The sequence below is a fragment of the Ramularia collo-cygni genome, assembly GCF_900074925.1.
Source record: "Ramularia collo-cygni strain URUG2 genome assembly, contig: RCC_scaffold06, whole genome shotgun sequence".
NCBI classification, from domain to species: Eukaryota; Fungi; Ascomycota; class Dothideomycetes; order Mycosphaerellales; family Mycosphaerellaceae; genus Ramularia; species Ramularia collo-cygni.
In genome coordinates, this window is record NW_019716260.1 from 1267779 (window position 1) to 1287515 (window position 19737).

Genomic DNA, 19737 nt, shown 5'->3' on the forward strand with positions numbered 1-19737 from the left:
CACCATGCGATTCCAACTCATCCAGATAGTGCAGTCCAAAATGTGGCAGTGCAAGAAGATTCCGCTGCTTCACTATGCCGCCTTCTTTTCGAAGATGAACAGCGCTTCGTCCTTGCCAGCGAAACTAGGAAGTGGTATCTGCAGAACCCTTTCCCAGGCCGGCATTTCTCTCGAGATCCAATCTGCAATGGTCTCTCCTTTGAACGCCGTGAAACCGCTCGTGTTCTGCGCGCCGGCCGAGATGATGGTGGTGCCTCTAAACGCTTTGAGCATCTTTGAGGTGAAATCCAACCCTACCATGGGATAGACCAACAGCAGAACATCGTCAATTCCACCCCTGTTCTGCTGCAGCCACTTGGCGCCGTCTATCTTGATGGTATCACCAATCCACATGGTCCTCCACTCGCTGAGGCCGTTRTCGATAGCCGTTACCTTTAGCTGTTTCTTGGGATTGGTATCGAGACGACGAAGACTGTACGTCCAGTATCCATTGCCACTACCCACATCTAGAATGTTGCGTCCACGAGACACTTGCTGGATGTATGACAGCGCCTCGTAGCTGGGACATACACAGCCGAAGTGGTGGTATAGCACTGGCAGGATCGCATGGCTGTTTTTGAGCTCGGCAGTTCTCGCCTCCGGGCCCGCCCATTGCAGGACAAGATTCGACCATGTCCATACGTCTAGGTAGGGATTGACGTGTCCCTTGGACTTGTTGACTGTCAATTTGAGGGCGGGGTCTGGCGGGGCATACAGGGCAGAAAGGTGCTGTGCAACGTCCATGCGCACTGTATCCTTTTTGGCATTCGCGGCGAGTGCCTTTAAGGCCTTGGAGGTGTTGGTGGTCGGACGAAAGATGTCGTTGTAGGCGGCAATATCGCTGGGTGAGGGCGACGGACGCTACTGCTGGCGATGAGCAATTGTTCGTGGGACATCTCCCGGATGATGTCTTACTGCATTGTGCGTGTACCAATTCCGGAGATTCGCTCGTGCTCCAAAGACGATGTGCTTTTGCATCATCTCCAGCGTGACCTCTGCCGGCCCGGCCGAATATCCATAGTCGTCGTTGGGAGGCAGTCCAAAGACCTGGATGATGAACGTCCGGAAGTCATTGTCGGCGTGCAACTTCTCCAGGCGCGTTCCATCGCGAGCCCACGCATCGAAGAAAGCTTCCGGCTCGAAATCCTTCGAGTCTTCCGTCTGCGGCGGCGGCATGGCGTGGAGAGTAATCACGACTGCACGTCGATGATCGCAAGCAAAAAAGCGCGTTCCGCTTCCCGAGGCTAAACTTTGTGGAGGAAGTCGCGCTGGAGATTGATGATGAGACGTCACGCAACGTCCCTTCCTATGGAAGTTATTCCCAGGACAGTGGATCTAATCCCCGGCTCCCAATCATGCTCAATGGATGACTCGCACAATGCCTCGAGTCCTCATCTGGAGCGGGATGCTGCCAATGACCTTCCATACCCCAACATCACCACGCCAAATGGCCCCGCATCGCGTCCCGAAACGAGCAACGGCGATCAGAATGGACAGCATAAAGTCAAGCCAAGACAGAAACGAAACAAGCCTACGCTTTCATGCTTGGAATGCGTAAGCAAGGGCAGCGTGTTCATGTTGATGAATGAACTGGACTAATGAGAAGCTCCATTGTAGGTTGAAAGAAAGACCAAGTGTGATCGAGGGCGGCCGTGTTTGGCGTGTGTAAAACGACAGTCGGGTTGCGAGTATACGGCCGTTGCAAACCTCATCCTCTCTGCGGATCGAAAAGGATCGAAAAGCAAGGCCCGATATGTCACCAAGCCGAGCAAGGCCAGGAGGATCAGCACCACCTCTTCTCCATCCATCCTGACTTCGCCCACATCAACCGATACGGGCTGGCCGAATGTCTCTGGTCAATCACATCGTTCATCACAGGCTTCTCTTTCTACAGCATCGCCATTCCTCTTCTCCAGCGTCCCATATTCACAGAGCTCGCCCAGCAATGTATTTGGCGTTGGATCCTCAGATCACCCCTTCTCCAACTACTGGACTTGCGCCGGTGGGCTGCCCGAAGTCATCACTGTTCTGCCAAGTAAAGAACAGGCAGATCTATTGATCGCAAAGTTCTTCGAGGTCGTTGACCCCGTCATTCCTTTTCTCCATCGGAGGACTTTCTACTCGGACTACGAGCTGTTCTGGGCAATGTCCGTTGAAGACAGAGGCAAGACGGATGCAAGCCTGGTGGCCCTTCATTATGCCATGTAAGTCGAGTGGGAGTGTGATCCACGAAGTCTGGTGCGTCTCAGTTCTTGGCCTTGTTACGTTCTGAAGAGACGCTAGGCCAAATGTCAGCGGGACGCCTGTCCAAGCAGGAAACGCCGGGCGATGAGACTTGATCCTCGCCAAACCACTCGAACTCCCGCTGATCTATTGCTTCACTACTAGGTATGCGCTCGGCACGCAGTTCACCACATTCACCTCATTCAATGAGCGAGCCCAGACGGCGGAATTCTATTGTAGTGCTGCTAATCAATCGCTGCGAGTCTACTCATATCTGAACCGAACGTCTATGAGGGCAATTCAAGCGATGATACTCATGGCTTACTTCTTGATGAACGACAATCATGCTTCCGACGCCTACGCATGGGCCGGTATTCACTTACGGCAGTCATACGCGATGCGTTTACATCGTGATCCCGACATAGCAGTCCCCGACGCGTCTGTGCTGGAGAAGCAGCAACGTCGAAAGCTTTGGCAGGCAGTCTCTGTTCAGGATACCTTTCTCACAATCCTTCTCAAGCTACCGCCAACAGCGACACACTGTGATGTTGCTGTCGAATCTCTGGCAGATTCGAATGAACTCGGCGATGACGCAAACGAGCTCGGTCATGGTAGTCCTCCGAGGGTGGAGAACTTGATGTCAATCAACGCGATGATCGAACCCCAGCTTGCTCAACCCTTGACTCCAGCACAGCCACATCATCTCGTAGATGCATCCACTATGAAGACCGACCTAGTCTACCTAAGAAGCATGTGGTGAGTGCTGCGGAGCCATATCCAGCATAATTCCCTGCTGAGCTGACACTTCTGATCCATGAACAGGCATCTTGGAAATCTCGTCCAGGAGAACCTCTGTTCTCCCATGTCTCTATCCCTACCAGTAGCCAACAGTCCGCGGCRTAAAGAGTCCCTGGTCGCGRCGTTTAAGAGACTCTATAAGTCATTCCCCGCACACCTGACTATTCTAGATTTTGCTGTCCTACAGCAAAACGCAATCAGCAGTCCTCGGGCGATTCGACAGAACTTGTGTTTGACCTCCTCCTACTATCACTCTCTAGCACTTCTGCAGGCCTCCGAGAACGTAGAGCAAGGCGTCGAGCCGAACGTCAGAGGGGCTTTGGAAGCCGCACATGAGGCACTATGTGCTTTCTTCAAACTATGGGGCTTGTTCGAAGTTGAAGCTGGGGTCTGGTGGGAGCTGCAGCATCGTGCTTTCGAAGAAAGCTTGCTCATCGCCAATCTGCTCACCATTGGCCCTGAGACGGACCCACCATATGATCAAATCTTTCGGAACGATATTCGCCGCATGTTGGAACTCATGTCGCGATACGGCGACAACGTGGAGATTCACATGGAGCGGAAGAAAGTTCTGCAATCTGCGTTTGAGAGATTGTCRGCGTGATCAGCTGATCGAAATCGGGCAGCACTAAGATACGCTGCTCGAATTTCCACGCAAGTTGACGGTTTCAGGCTGGAGGCAGATACATGGCACTGCCCCAGAGTGACACATCGCGGAAATCTGCCATCGCTGCTGCATAGCCGAGATCTACCGAGGGCATGAAGCTATGCTCACAATTTTACATTCAGCCTTCTACCCAGCTCATACATCCTTCTGACATTCGCAACACGATCGAAATGCCTCAAAGGGTGTTCACCGTATCCTTCCCACTGGATGCAGAATTCATAAAGGATCACCAAGTTCTCCAGTTCTACGCAGCCTACGGCAAAGCCTTTCCCAAAAATAACGAGGAGTGGGCAACAGTTTCTTTCGAAGACTGGTACGCCAAGGATTGCAAGACGATCCTCGTTGATGGGACTACCAAATCAGGAGGTCAAGAATCATGGGACTACTTCCAGAATCTTTATGCGAGATTTCCCAAAGTGGAGCGAGACGTCCTGTCTTTCATCGTAGTCGCAGATGATGAAAGGCACGAGTACAAGCTACACGCAAATTTCAACACGAAGCTTTTCGCAGATGGTGGGAGCCGAGTTGTTGAAGTTCCCCAGTCTTTCGTGTACACTGTGGGGAAATCCGACGCGGGAAAAGGAACAGACGGGTTCCAGTTTAGAGAGTTGCGAAACTACTACGATTTGAGAACGCTGGAAGGTGCTTTTGCGTAGGAATGTAAATCCACGGAAAGAGGAGTGAAGAAATGGGAAGCCCATATTACCCCAGCACTATCAACAACGCATGCAGACCAATCCTGTCAGACCAGAGCGGTGACCAATTCATTGAGTTTACGAGCCCACGGTTCCATTGCTCTGCTGGACTCCGTGGAAGGCTCAAAGCGGTGCTTGTCTTCCCGCACAAGTCATTATATCCCTCCAAATCCATGGTACCAATATGTCAACGCTGTCATGTGTTTTCCAGCTACGAGAAATTGGCGGCACCACCGGCTTGCAAGAGTGTATATAAAATGGAGCTTCTCCCACAATGGCTGTCTTCTGTATTTCTATCCTTTCCAACATTTCCGTCATTCAGTACAATGCATCCCTCTAGACTCTTCCTTGCAGGGCTGTCAGTGTCTGCTCAATCTATCAGCAAGTCTCCCTCAGGCCTTGACCTCACTTTCCGAGACTGCACGCACAAGCAAGAGAAGGTGTACTCCAAAGCCATTTACGATACCAAGGGCTGCCTCGACAAGATCGTCAAACACCGTAAGAATGACGACTCAAAGCATGAGAAGAAAATGCGCACCCGCTACTTCGGAGGGAGTAATGACGAAGATCGGGACATTGTGACTCGTAGGTCGTGAAGTCGAGCTACATGCAACGAGCCATGATGGTCGGCTAATGGATAGCGCAGAAACCTTCACCGAAATGTCGCAGAACATCGACAGCAGTCAGTACGTCTGCGGATCGAGCACTGAAGCGGACGATGCGGGCGAAGAGTGCTGGACTTTATTCATCGACGATGAAGTGAACACTTGTCCACTCTTTTTCAAGCTCCGAAATGCGGACAGAGCAAACAAGCTAATTCTAGATCGGGCTTACGTTTTGCACCCTGACGGCATCGCGATGGACGACAAGGAATCAAAGTAAGTAAAGCGATGGATGGGCTGTCTAGTCAACATCTCCCACCACAACGACGAGAGAAAACCTCCCGGGCACATGAAGAATACCAAAAGCACCTCGAAAGGGCGCCTCTCAAGTCGTGTTTACCTGCGACCCACCTGCCCGATGAGAGATATCGCTGACTCTTTTTCTCTTCGCGTTTAGGAAGCTGGCAAAACTTCACCCAGAGGAGGCATCGCACAATGCGGATAGCTACAGCTACTATGCCGAAGCCGTCTGCAAACTATGATCGCACTGATCAGCGAGGGAAACTGGCTGCTCCCTGCAAGTCCTGCTGAGACGAGAGGGGGTTCCGCCATCGGGCTGGATTGGTTTGGGGAAATATCGAGCGGGAGGAGCTGTGGTTTCGGATTGGTCTTTAATGATGTATGGTCGTCAAGGTCAATTTGCTCGTCCTAGCTATTGGAGTACGGACACTGTGGACTATAGTTATCGCGCTGTCGATTCATTCTTGATGCTCTCCCTACCTGTAGCATATTTTATCGACCCTCTGAAATACACATTTACTCCACTACTCCTTTCTCTTATCTGGCCTCACAGCATTAGTGCGAACATAGAAGCCGACCGCACTCGATTGCTTGATCATCTTACGCCGTTTCAAAACAAACACGTGGCGTAAGGTACCGGCTTTGCCATCGGACCTGCTGCAGCCTTCTTCGCCTGCTCTACACAAGGTTGTTTGTCCGGACCGTGACTGTTCTCGTCAGTTTAGTCTTGTCGACAACGCTATGCGCCATTATAAAGCTTTCCACTCTCAATCTGACGGGCGAAAAGTACTCGGCCTTTGCTATTGAGAAACTTGCGATCTAGTCGGTCTATAACGGGTTGCGGTGGAGTCTGTAAGTCATCTTCTTAGTAAGGGCTAACATGCATGAGGAGGGACAGAGAGAGGGGAAGGCTGTTCCGACGACTTCAATCGAGTTTGCATAATGCGWTATATCTTCGGCAATGGCTCATGTGCGTCGACGGGACGACAAGAACGATGCTTGAACTGTGTTCTGACCTGCAATGCGCAGAAGGAAGAAGCAGAGCAAACATTCGATACCCCAACCCTAACCCTACAAGAATGTACCCCTTTTCGCAATGTGAGAGGACGGAGAACCGCCCTTGTCTCTCTCCAAAACGTTGCACTTTTCTGAGAGGGGGAAAGGAAATGCCATTTTGCTGGACCTTAGCTAGTGCCGGACCTATCCGAGCCAATGGGAATCAAATTTGGTACATCAGTCCGCCAGCACTATGATCAACTCGTCCTCGTCATCGTGGGTCACAAACTCGTTGTCGCCGTCGTATCCCATCTTCTTCAAGGCGCGTACTGGAGACATAGTATTAAGGAACTCCTCGGCGGCAGGGGGACAAGGTAGGTCTTGAAGAAGACCTAGTCTATTACGAGTATTTGCATTAGGATGAGCATGTTGCAGGAGCCGCCGTTCTTGTTGCGCATATCTTAGACGATTTGCTCTTTAGGTGTGGGCATATCATGGATGATGGGTGGAGGGAATCTTGATGGGCCTGGATTGGTGTTCGGTTGGTCAAACAAATAGAACCTGACGATACCGTGTGGATAATTGAGAAACGTAGTGATCACTGCGATGGATTTGGAACGATCAGGTTTTGCAGCGAAGACGCCCCGCGGATATTCATTCAAGATTCAGCAGCGGTAGTGGTATGTCCACTCACAGCATACATCTATCTAGCCCCAGCGGTCCTCGTCGTCTCGATCATCAACATCCTCCCGAGCTGGAGCTTCATCCTCCTTAATTTCCGTCCCAGCCATCTTCACATCGAGCGAATCGTTACCTGCCGCAGCCGTAGGCTTGTGCCACACGAGCTCCTCCATTTTGCCCGCCAATGGAAAGTCTGGCGTAGAAGCGGCCGCCATGAAGTTCTCAGCTCGATACCTTTCAGCAAATTCAATCAGAGCTGCATTCTGCTTGTCGGGGTGCTTGCTGAGGATGGTCGATTCTCCGGAGTTGAAGAGTAGCCATTGGCGTAGTGCTTCGTCATGGTCTTCGTAACCGCCTTCACTGAACGTRACACTGACAGCCTTGGGCCGGTTGTCCAGTCGCATTACATTGCCGCCTCCTCTCCCACCCCCTGCAGCCCAGCCACCCCGATATGGTGCATTAAACGCTCTGCCCCGGCCACGTCCTCTGTACGCACCACGGCCCCGCGGGGGATACGCGCTGTCGTTCCATCCATTTCCAGCAGCAGCGTTGGGGTCGATCCCTAGGCTCTTTGCCTCTGCTTCAAGCTTTGCAAGCGTTTCTCTCAGATCTTGGTGTTCGCCATTCTCCTTGGCAGCTGGTTCGACGGGTGCGGCTTTGCCTGCTTTCTTTGCGAGCATTTCATTCATCTTTCTCCGCTCAGCCTCGATCTCCTTCATTCTCACCTCGAGTTCCTCCTTCTGTCTCTGCGCATTCTCGCGCTGTTTCTTTTGTTCTTCATGTCGGTGTTGCGCCTCCTCCTGTTTCCTAGCAATTTCTTCCAAGTCGATTTGAGGCTCCTCTTCCTGTTCCTCTTTTCGATAGGGCGCAGGCGAGCGGCCATTTGGAGGTTTTTGCAGGGCATCTGCTTTGTACCAGTAGACTTTGACAAAGCGATTGTCGAAAATGACCTTTGGACTGTCGTACGCACGTTTGGCCGACTCATAGTCCTCGTACTCCACCACGGCCAATCTCTTGTACTGCTGCATGTTGATGTTCTCAATGTTACCGAACTCCCCAAAAAAATCACGTACGGACTGCTCATCAAATTTATCATCCGGGATCTGTTCCACGACCACGGACGTGACAGAGGTGTCGTGGTTGGGTCCGCCATGGGATATATCGGAGCGCTTTCCACCTCCACGGAAGTTTGTGTTTGCGCCTCGGCCTCGCTGCCCTCCACGACCGCGTCCATTGGATGAGGTATTGACAAACCCTGTCCGGCTTGGCTGAACGTTGAGTAGAGTGGCCTGGTTTGGGTCGTATTCCTCGTTGCCCACAATGTAGGGATCGTCACCATGTTCAAAGTTACACGATGCTCCACGAGCACAGAACCCCTTCGTATCGTAGTCTCTACACCTTCGTCCTCCGCGACTGCCATTCGAGGGTGGTGGAGCTCCAGGCATGGAGAATCCGGGCATACCTCCAGGGAGCATGCCGCCCATTGCTTGCTGGAGCGCTAAAAGGCCAGCCATGGGATTGTTCGGATCGATGTTACTTGGGTCGAAGTCGAAGGGTGGCATGCCTGGCATCTGCGGCACCTGTTGGCCAAAAGGTGCGCCTCCAAATTGCTGACGACCTCCACGCTGATCAAACGATCCACGAGCACCTCCACGCCCGCTCTGTCGCGCCCGCTTCACAGGACGACCACCATCGTAGATCTGTCCGTGCCCGCCATAGACGCCATTGGCCTCGTTGTATGGGCGCTTTTGTCCTCCAGGCATATGCGACCGAGCAGGTGCCACTGGCGTCACGGGCAGGCGCGAAGGATCGTAGGTCTTTGCGGCGATAGCGGCGAAGACCTGCTCGACAAAGCTTTCTGCGCGCTCGCCAAGAAAGTCGCGGAGGTTGTCGATGCAATTTGGCTTGGCCACATCTTCGGCATCATCGGTCTTAATCAGAGCCAGCACATAGTCCGCTAGCACGTCCGAATCTGCGTCGGAGACATCTTCTAGTAGCTTTGTGATGTAGGTCTTGAGAAGCTCCGATTCGGCGTCGTCGAGGATCATCGTCGATATGAGATGGTGTCGCTTCCGATGCCACACATGCGAGCTCAGACAAAGTAAGGCAGAGACTGGGACACGTATGGGAGAGAGTTTCCAGTGATGAAAAGAGTGCAGAGTGGATAGATGTGTGTTGGTTTGTTCGTTTGTTCGTTTGGTTGCAAGGCGGCGATGGAGAACCTGAAAGTAAGGTAAGTTGCGCTAGCGCCGGCCCTCGCTCCGTTTCGACTCCACCTTCACATGCGCCTCCCATGGCATGGATGGCYCCCCGTTCAAGCTTTCAAGGATCCAGGTGAACCCACATCTTGAACTCTCGCACATACGACCTCACCGCCACCACCAGTTTGAGACTGGAGGGACCATACGATTGCAAGTCACCGCGCGAGAGAGATTCCTTGGAAGCGTCCACTCGAACCGGCATCTGCTTCATTCACTCACCCTTGGACTACCCCGACGGGACACTGGATCGGGAGAGAAAGAGCATCGAGACGCGCTGGTTTTTGCAAATGCAGCATCCACAATGGTAGTTCGACACACTCGACGCGTGACTCCGGACAATGTCGGATCTCCGGGCGCAGCCCCTCACGGCAGAAGGCCAGTTCAACTGGGTCTTCCTGGTTGAGGTGCTGGTCGTGGGAATCCTCTCGCTTTTCTTTCTCTTTTACTTCAACCGTGTGTTCGCAGCCGCCGTATCTTATGCAGTTCGTGCGTATACATGGCGCAAATACAAGGCCTACATCGACATCAGGTCCCTCCAGATCAGTCTTCTTGGTGGACGCATCTTCTTCAAGAGCATTCGATATCATGCACACAATGTGACGGTCTATGTTTACGAGGGAAACATCACCTGGAGATACTGGCTGCGCTTGGTTCAGGATGCCGAGGTGTTCCTGGAAGAGGACTGCCCACGCACGGGTGAGGAGCGGGTTCCCAGCACATCGGCGAGCGAGAAGGAGAGCTTAAACGACCACGACGAGAAGTCACGCACGCGAGCGAGGAGTATTGGAAAGGAAGAAAAGGCTAGCACTAAACCAAAGAAGGAGCTGCCTTGTCGGATCGCCGTCAAGGTAGYGGGCGTGGAGGCTTTCATCTACAATCGAAGTCCTTTGTACGATGGCATCGTGGAGGCAACACTGGGCAAGTCAAAGGATGTGTTCGAAGACGACAGTGAGAAAGCGGGCCCCACCTCGCCAATCTCTTCCCCAAGTAGCGATCCGAAAGTGGACGTTCAAAAGACGCACACACGGACGACCACAGCCAGTGTGGCATCACCAAACAAACCAGAGGTTCCTTCGTTTCTACGCATGCTTCCTATCAAAGTAGAATGCAAGCGGGCAGCGGCAGCTGTTGGTAACGAGAATACAACCAACGTGCTCGTGGCCAAGGCGGAGAAGTCAATAGGCACCGTGGATGCAGGCCACGCAGGCCCCCTAGACCTGTGGAAGTTACTCTTCAATTTTGCCATTGAGAACGTTGATGTGACGATGAAGCCAAACCGAGACTTCAAAGAGTTTCAGCTCGATGCGGGGCAGCGCATCCTGCGGGAAAAGCAGACCAACCGGCCGCATGAGCCAGAGGTACCAATCGCGAAGGTGGCTCATCAAGCACGAGGTTTCTGRGCGAAGCTGAGACGAGTTTTCAAGCGGTCAAGGAGCAGCGCAGACTCCATCCGGACAGCGTCGGTTCGGTCAGATGATGTACAGCCCGGTCATCCCCTGCTTGAACAACAGCACGGGCAGGGCCAGTGGCATGGGTTGATGCGCTATCTTGATGAGAATGATGATGAGCACGATGAATGGCGAAAGGTCGAGTACGCAAAGGCATCCCAGCTAGTCGAGTGCGATAAGGTCACCATGCGCTTCTATTGGGACATGTCAGGGGTCGTCCCGGATGGGATGGTAGACAGCGAACATTCGATGGGCTCGATGCACGCGGACGATATCAATGGATCCGCTCCGCCTGCGTACGGCATGGATCTCGGTGTCTACGGCGGCTTTGTGGTGTACGGGCCCTGGGCTGACCGACAGCGCYTGAATCTTCAAAGCGTATTCTTCCCTGCTCCGTCTGTCGATGCTGTCCCTGCGAAGCCACTCAGACCAGGGGATCTGAGAATCTGCACCGTGTTTAAGATCGTCGTCATCGTTGAAGACGACGTTGTTCTTCGTATCCCATCACGCGAGGAATCGAAGGATCCACGTTGGAAAGGCCGCGCAGAAAATGCGGCCAAGCCACCAGCCGATCAGGACAACGATACTGGCAAAGGTGAAAGACGAAGATGGGGTCGACACGGCAAGCGTCGAAAAGCGGAGAAAGGTACCGCTGCAGTAGACGCTCGGCCGTATGCCTGGCTTGATATCACTGTGAAGAAAGACTCTGTCGTCAACTATGTCATGGACATGGTCGCACGTCCTACTGGATATCGGAACTCCCTCGACCTCGACGTAAAAGGGTTGGAGATGTCCAGCRGCGTCAATCATGKCCTGCTCTGGAGGTCTGGTCCCCTTACCTTGGATGCCGACATTTCTCAACCCATCGCTTGGAACTCGCTACGCAAGTGGCCTTTCAACATCGTAGTCCAGGACTTGGAGCTGTTCATACTGCGGGATCACCTGTTTCTGATCATTGACCTGGTCAATGACTGGGCCTCTGGGGCAGCATCCGACTTCTACACCTTCGTTCCCTACAACTACCAGATCAATCTCGTCTTTAACAATTTTGTAATGTATCTGAACGTCAATGACTGTAACATCATCAATGACCCTGCGGATCTCGACAAGAACGACTTCATCACGCTGGAAGGTCAGATCTCAGCGAATCTCGGAATTCCCATGGAGAATTATCGGCCCAAGCGTAACGGAATTACATTCGATGTCTTGGGCGAGGACATGCGGATGCGTATGTTGAGTCCACCCAAGAGTACCTTCAGTACATTCGTGCAGGACAAAACGATGGCGGAGCTACCAAGGTTCACGCTGAAAGGTTCCCATGACGCGAACCAGGAGGCCAGAGTTGGAAATGTCGATGTACTCCGCATGGACGTTGTTGGAACCGGACTGTCGTTGAAGGCCTACGGCTTCTTCGTCCGGCAGTTGGTCAGCCTCAAGGAGAACTACTTTGGTGACTACATGCATTTCAAGACCCTAGAGGAGTTTCAAGGAGCCAGCGATAACCTAGAAGAGGCCAACGCGAAAACGGCGAGCTTCCCGAAACCGACATCAATCAACGAGTTGGACGTCATCCTCTGTATTGTGGCCGAACAGGCCACGGTCATGTTCCCCACCAACATCTACTCTTGCAAGGAGTTTGTGCGCGTGGAGCTGCCCAGAGCAGATGTCGATCTGCGTATTGCCAGCTACTATTTGGACTTGGGCCTTCAACTCTCGCCTCTGAGCTTCCTCTCCGGCGCAACACGCTYCGAGGATGAGGATGCTGATGATGAAGATGATGGCGATGATCTTGCGAACACGGTCTCGAATACTCAGTTCTTTGTGGCTCACGTAGACCTCAGCGGTCATCGTGCGTTTGGGCTTCCACCCAACGAGGACGCATATGTCAGTCAGTGGGACATTGATATTGGCAAGGTCACTGGCGAGTTGTCGAGCGTCTTTGTGCGCGACCTTGCTCTTGCTGGGCGAGCCTTCGCGTTCTGCATCAGCGATGATGAAAACGCGTTGCCGGTAACCTCACCTGCCATCGCTCTCGACGCATCCTTTGTGCAGGTCCGGACAGATACTGTGCGGCTTTGGCTGCATGTAGGAAAAGATTCTCTGTTACTCGCAACGGAGCCCATCACGGTAGAGACAAGTGACTGGGCAAACGAGACACTCTCGCAGCGTGTTAATGTTCTGATCCCACAAATCACCTTTGCGTGTGTTGATGGTCGGAGTGCTTCACGCAATCGAGTTGCCAAGCATCGCAAGCGTGCCGTGAAAACTCATGCCTTCCTCCAGACTGGGTTGTCGCTGGATGTCGTCGGGAGGAAGCTCCATTTTGATTTAGAGACGAGGCGACAGCAAAGCCACTTCCGACTGCACGATCAACGCACGAACCGGTTCCCCTTTCTTCAAAGGTCTTCAATCGACGCATCGATCAAGGAGGAAGACGATCTGCCCTTTGAGCCTCCAGCGATGCCCTTTCCGCCTATGCCACCGCCCTTGACCTTGGCAGACATGAGTCCCAATCGGCGGGCGTCAATGACATCCGCTAGAAGTCTTGGACGTGGGAGACGATTGTCGTCCAAGTCTTCCATCTCTTCCCTGTCAGCATCCCTCCGGACTGCTCGCAAAACCGCCACCGAGCGCCCTGGCCTTGTCAGCCGGGGCACTGAACAATCCTTAGGGGGTACTTCAGCATCATTTCACTCCCTCCGTGCCAGCAGCAGATCAAGCTCACACTCCCGAGGCCCGCTGCATATCGGTGCTGAAAGAGCTAGACTTGGCCTTCCGTCATCATCAGTTGCATTTTCAAGTCCGTACTCTGAGCCTTATTTCCCCCTCGAAATGGTGGAGCCGGATGAGAGGAATGTACCCAGCTTTCCAAACCCAGAGACCTTCGACAGCGAAACCTCTGACAACTCTTCGGTGGCGTCAGGATTGAGCAATTTGGACCTTGACGACGAATGCGAACACTCGAGCGTAATGATCAAAATAATTCCGGGTCTCCGAGCGTTCATCTTACCACATGTTGCATTCACCGTCTCGAAGCTGGTACSCGAAGTGCTTCCCCATAATCCTGACGAGGTCATGGATGCGTTCCAGATAGGCGTCATGGCAAACATACAAAGCCAAAACGCTGTGCACCACGGTGTAAACCGTGTTCTCGAGATCCAGGTTGAACTGCCCGCCGCACATCTAAGAATCGCCATAGAAGATGGAAAAAAGGATGAAATCGCTGACCAAATCGATCTGACCCTGAAATCCTTAGCCACATGTGTCAGGATTCGTACCCGACCCGCGGACGCTGGACCGACTCAGTCTTTGGCTATGCACACCTTGCTATCCGGTCTCGATCTAGCCCTCGTCAACCGGCAAGCCTTGGCTGAGGTGACGTCGGCCATCCGTCTCAGCTTGGACGATGCCCTTTCGTGGCTAGCTTTGGCGGACACAAATGCATTCCACCTCTCCACTCGGGCTGCTTCCTTGGTCATTGCCGGGAATCAAGCCAAGTACCTTACTGAACTTGCGCTCAAGCTTGTACCGCTTGTCGGCGATCTCAAGTCAAGATTTGAAGGCATCTTCGATTTGAACCTGCGGCGGCTGCAGCTCCTAGCTCATGTGCTCACACAGCACGGTGAACAGCTCGGCGACCCGGCTTTCATGGCTCGAATGGTCTACATTCTCCGTGCTTTCCCGTTGCACTTCCGAAATACAGACTCGTGGAAGATACTCTCTCGGTTCCGTTTCATGTTGCAGAGCCTTCCTGTAGATGCTCGTGCCGAGCTTGAAACCAACTTCAAAACCGCGAGGGACGCTCGTTCGGAGTCGCCATCCATCAAGGCTCTTGAAACCTGGACGCAGTGGCGCAATTGGGACGTTCCCAGTGTCACAGAAACTATCGCATTCAAGACGTTGTTCAACACCGAACAGGCAAAAGTAACGAGCAACCCCGAAAAGTCTGCAACCATCACCTTTAGGACCGAACTGCTGAGAGTGGGTATTGAGCGCAGGGAGGGTAACAGTGACATCTCGATGGAAGACTTGTCGCTCGGTGTTGAGAACACGCCGCCTACCAAGCCCGAGGGCTTGGTTCTGGTGGACGAGAACAAACGGAACAAGACACTGCTGCAGATGCACACAAATATGGTTGCATTCTCTTTCGACTGGGCACTGTTCCACGTGGCGGAAGATGTACTCTCTCTCAGCGATCGTTTCCAGGAGCTGGCCGCCTCCACGGAATCGTCCAACTCCAGAACAGCGTCTCAGGCCTTTGAGGATGGCCTCGCACGCCACGACGTCAAYGTTGTCTTGTMCACAAACACTGGTAGCATCTCCCTCCAGACGACCAATCTGCGACATGTGTCACGCGCAGATGGGCTCAAGTATTCCTTGATCTCGACAACCCAGGCCAATGAGCAATATGGGCAATGTGTCAGTGCTATTCTCAATTTTGACACTGCTGTGACGGAGCTACATGGTCCGCACTCACGGATCTGGCAAACACTCGTGACTTCTCCAAGTTTGTACATCGACCATCTACAAGCCGCCAAAGGTATTGACATGCCACCAACCATTACGCTTGCTTTGGCGTACGAAGATCTCCAAATTGTGGTCAATGAACAGATACCAGGAATATTGCACATTGTTGAGACAATCATCGCAGAAGAGGTGGCACAGGTCCAAAAACTTGTCTTGTCTCTCGCACCGGCAGCATCCACGTCTCCGCCTCRGAGTGCTGCGAGGACAGACGAGACCACGCCTGCTAACCGCGCCCCGAAACTTCACATCGGACTCCTCGCCGGGAACATTAAATTCGAGTTCTCCCTGCTGCAGGCGCTAAGCTACCAACTCGAAGGCACGGCTGCTAGCTTCAGACTTGCTCCGAGTCTGTCCCAGGATAGGCAGTTCAGCCTAGATTTCGACATGGGTAGACAAGCCCATGCCATCGTCAACACATCTGGAAGTGATCGCCACACCCAGGGCATCCTGGACTTTCCTCCCATGAATGGACACGTTGGGCTAGATCTCGGCGAGGAAAGGACCTCGATAAGCTTGGGTTCGACGATCGAAAAGGTCGAGGTCGACGCTGGTGCTCTACAGGGTATTGTCAGCGTCATCAATCAGCCTGAAGTTGAGAGCGTGGTATCTGCCATCAAGTCTGGGGTGCAGGACGTACAGGCACAGCTAGCAGAATTATACCCTGCTGACGCCGAGGTACGACGTCAGAGGAAAGAGAGCTACCGCGAGGTTGCTTACGATGTTCGATTTGCATTACTCGGCGTGCGGATTGCTGCCGTGACCCCAGGAAATATGGGGAGATCTACGGCTGAAGTGGAGTTTGGCATTGGGCCTGTGCATGCTACCGCGTCCAATCGAGGCTCTGACATGAGAGCCAAATCCCTTATCCCAGAGGTTCGCGCGGATATTCAAGACATCGGCGCTAGTCTTCGCGTTAGAGAGCGTGGCAAGACACGACAATGCGGGCACGCAGCTTTGAGCGTTGCACTTCACTTCACGAGTCAGGCGGGACAAGAGGGATTGCTTACCAGAGAGCTCAATGTGCGTAGCAATGCGCTGGACGTTGACGCATATCCGGACACAGCTTCGACCGTCGTGGATGTCATCAATCATCTACAGGATCGGATCAAGCATCTTGATCTATCAAAGGAGAAAGATTACCTGCGTCGACTAAGGGACAAACGCAAAGGCACCGTGATGCGAAAGATCAAAAAGAAGCAAGGCCTAAGCGAAGACCAAGAGCTTCCATTTTCACCCGAGGATCTGCTCTCCATCAAGGCGAACATTCAACTCAACGATATACAAGTCTGCTGGCTAGTGGATCCATCATTCGCGCCACGACCACGTTCCGAAGTGGATGATCTGGTTTTCTCTATCAAGAGTGTGCAGTTTGCGACTCGTGGCGTCAATGAGGCTCGTCTCACCATACTCGATATGCAGTTGCAGCTTGCGAAGAAACAAGTTAGCAAACAGCAGCGCGCTCTCAACTCTGCGCTTCTGCCCGAGATTGGCTTCAGTGTCGCTTACTGGACTGAGGGCAAGAATCGTAGCCTAGCATTCAAGGCGACCGGCAAGCCTCTTGACCTTCGGTTGGAGTCCAAGTTCATGTTTCCCGTCACTGCAGCGCAAAGGTCCATTGAACTGGCCGTTGCACAGTTTAAGAAAGGTACCGCGACATGGAAAAGTACACCCACATCGACTGGCGCGCCCAGGGGCATATCATTCGATACCAAGCGCGTGACCTCTCTGTTGGTTGAGGCCGACTTTGCTGGTGCGCAAGTTTACATGCAAGGGGCTGCAAAAGACAAATCTCTGTCCTCGCTTGCCGCTGCCGCGTCCCAACGACAAGGTGCAACACATGGAAGATATGGYCAATTCGCTGTTGACGGTGCGGTCATGCATACCACATTGACTGCCCCTGGCATTGCTTTTAAAATGGAGTACAACTCGCATGAGCATCGACCCACCGTCAACGCAGAGCTCATGATCGATGCCTCTTCAAACATGCTTTTACCCAATGTAGTACCACTCATATTGGAGATAACAAATAGCGTCAAGGACGTCATGCAGAGTAAGCATAGCCCAGACACGACTCTCACGAAGCCGACCATTCCGGACAACAACAAGGTCGCCCAGAAGTTCTTTGAGGACGAGTCCATAGCAAATGCCAATCCTGCAAAATTCTTCGGGAAGACGAAGGTCGATCTTGGCTTCCGCATCTGCAAGCAAGAATTTGGCCTGACATGTCAACCCATTGCTAGAGTTGACGCCAAGGCTTCTCTGGATGACATCTACATCACCATGAACACTATTAATTCGGATGAGTACGGCCACTTTTTCGCCATGTCCGCCGTAGTGACGAAGCTCAAGACGGAAGTCCAACACGTGTACTCCAAAGAGCCGACTTTCAGCTTTGATATGGACTCTGTCGTGCTGTCTGCCATGAACAACAAGCATTTGAGTGGCACTCCGGGCGTTTCCGCCATATTGAACATCAATCCTACACGGATCGTTATCAATGGTAAGCAACTTCAGGACTTGCTGCTGTTCCGTGAGATCTGGATGCCGCCAGAGATAAGAAACGCCGCGGCAGCCGCTTCTGCATCTACACCAACTACATCCCCAGCTGCTCCCTCTTCGCCAGCCAAGGCCGATGACTTCTTCGTACAGCGCTATCAGTCAGTAGCATCTGCTGCTGCATTCCCTTGGAATGCTACAGTATCAATCACCAAGCTGGCAGTGGAACTGGATCTGGGCCAAAGCATTGGAAAGTCGTCGTTTACGATGACCAATCTGTGGGCATCGCAGCAGAAGTCCTCCAACTGGGAGCAAAACCTCTGTATCGGTCTGGACGAGATGTCTGTGGATAGCACGGGCAGGATGAGTGGATTCATTCAACTCGCCAAGTTGAGCGTGCGTACCTCCATCAAATGGCCGGAAGTGACTGCTGAGGACACAGCTCGCACAACGCCTCTTATACAGGCCTCGCTCGGGTTCCGGAAGCTGAAAGCAAAGGCCGCATTTGATTAWCAGGCCWTTGCATTTGCCGACATCGAAAGCTTCGACTTTCTCATGTACAACGTCCGTGATGCATCGGGCGGTGCAGATCGACTAGTTGCCGTTTTGGACTGTGAAAAGGCCTACGTATTCTGCACGTCCAACAGTCCGGCACAAGCTGTCGGACTGTACCAAGCCTTCGATCGCCTCATCCAAGAAAAGCAGGCCGCGCACCTGCAGTCCCTGAAAGACATTGAAAAGTATATACGACGCGAAAGTACGGTGGTCCCGACACGCTTTGGACCCCAAGGGCCAAACGCTTCGAATGCGCCAGTCGTGGAAAGGAGCGCGAAGACATCCATTACCTTGCATACCGACGTGGTTGTTACCATGGGAAATATCTGCTTTGGTATCTATCCCAGCACATTCTTCGACAGTCAAATGTTAAAGATCGAAGCCAATGACATCCAGGCTCGATTTGCCGTTGGGCTCGAAAGCGGCAAATTGACCAGCGGCTTGGGAATGACATTGGGTCAGCTGCAAGTTGCGTTGGCGGCGGCCAGGAAAGTCAGCGTCGTGCCAAAAGCGTTGGACGTATCGGTTGAAGAGATCATCAACAATGCCTYGAATGCCAAAGGCGGCACCATTCTCCGTGTGCCAAAGGTTGTCGCTTCCATGCAGACGTGGCAGGCGGATTCCAACAACGTCGACTACATTTTCAAGAGCCTGTTTGACGGCAAGATCGATGTGGGTTGGAATCTGTCCCGCATCAACTTCATCAAGGGCATGTGGACATCGCACTCCCGCGCACTCGCCAGTCGCTTGGGCAAATCTCTGCCCGAGTCAGCCGTCAAGATCACCGCAGGTCCCCAGAACGGCGATGAGTCGAATGAAGGTGGCAGTACCGTGGCGCAGCAAGACAAAATCACGGCCGAGATCAACTTGCCGCAATCACGCTACGAGTATCACGCGTTGGAGCCGCCGATAATTGAGACACCGCAGTTGCGAGATCTGGGAGAGGCCACGCCTTCGCTGCATTGGATCGGATTGGACAAGGACCGTCTTCCAAACTTTACGCATCAAATTGTGATTGTGAGCTTGTTGGAGGTTTGTAAAGAGGTACAGGATGCATATGAGAAGATTTTGGGCTCCTCTTAATGCGTGGAAGCATGGATGATCTGTCTGGTTTTTAGCGTTCAAGCAAGGCGTCTGGGCGCATGGGTGTACAGAACGCACATACTGTAGGCTACCTATGTACATAGATACTCCTCGATTACAGAAAGATGAATTTGTCGCTTGTTATCTTCATTAGTGACTCTTGCATCGCCTCTGCGCATTCAACTCTTCACAGTCACTGTTCATTAGGTAGTCATTACTTTCCTCTGACAGCTGACACGGCGGTGGGAGGTGGCGGCTGCGGTCGCCCAATGAGGTGGGGAAAGGCTAAAAAGACCCCTCGCACCAGCCCACCTAAACCAAAATTCTTCTCGCTGCTTTGCACTCCTCGACATTCCGCTCCACCTC

General features: G+C 52.8%; 6 protein-coding genes; 4 read left to right on the forward strand and 2 right to left on the reverse strand.

Annotated features, from left to right (window-relative positions):
• Window positions 1–72: 72 nt before the first annotated feature.
• On the reverse strand, window positions 73–1215 carry RCC_04851 (uncharacterized protein; the record flags this gene model as incomplete). XM_023770128.1 has 2 exons in its annotated part: window positions 73–900; window positions 955–1215. 2 exons carry the CDS (start codon window positions 1213–1215, stop codon window positions 73–75), a joined length of 1089 nt encoding a protein of 362 aa, XP_023625896.1.
• Window positions 1216–1401: 186 nt separating this feature from the next.
• RCC_04852 (related to ZFR1 regulator of fumonisin biosynthesis) lies at window positions 1402–3664 on the forward strand (the record flags this gene model as incomplete). XM_023770129.1 has 4 exons in its annotated part: window positions 1402–1593; window positions 1657–2243; window positions 2428–3018; window positions 3085–3664. 4 exons carry the CDS (start codon window positions 1402–1404, stop codon window positions 3662–3664), a joined length of 1950 nt encoding a protein of 649 aa, XP_023625897.1.
• Window positions 3665–3897: 233 nt separating this feature from the next.
• On the forward strand, window positions 3898–4383 carry RCC_04853 (uncharacterized protein; the record flags this gene model as incomplete). The annotated part of the gene is made up of 1 exon (XM_023770130.1): window positions 3898–4383. One exon carries the CDS (start codon window positions 3898–3900, stop codon window positions 4381–4383), a length of 486 nt encoding a protein of 161 aa, XP_023625898.1.
• Window positions 4384–4415: 32 nt separating this feature from the next.
• RCC_04854 (uncharacterized protein) lies at window positions 4416–5566 on the forward strand (the record flags this gene model as incomplete). XM_023770131.1 has 3 exons in its annotated part: window positions 4416–5007; window positions 5069–5300; window positions 5482–5566. The coding sequence occupies 3 exons, from the start codon at window positions 4416–4418 to the stop codon at window positions 5564–5566; spliced, it is 909 nt and encodes a 302-aa protein (XP_023625899.1).
• Window positions 5567–7027: 1461 nt separating this feature from the next.
• On the reverse strand, window positions 7028–9049 carry RCC_04855 (uncharacterized protein; the record flags this gene model as incomplete). Its single annotated transcript, XM_023770132.1, has 1 exon — window positions 7028–9049. One exon carries the CDS (start codon window positions 9047–9049, stop codon window positions 7028–7030), a length of 2022 nt encoding a protein of 673 aa, XP_023625900.1.
• A 551-nt stretch (window positions 9050–9600) lies between these two features.
• On the forward strand, window positions 9601–19371 carry RCC_04856 (related to CSF1 protein; the record flags this gene model as incomplete). The annotated part of the gene is made up of 1 exon (XM_023770133.1): window positions 9601–19371. The coding sequence occupies one exon, from the start codon at window positions 9601–9603 to the stop codon at window positions 19369–19371; it is 9771 nt and encodes a 3256-aa protein (XP_023625901.1).
• Window positions 19372–19737: the final 366 nt, after the last annotated feature.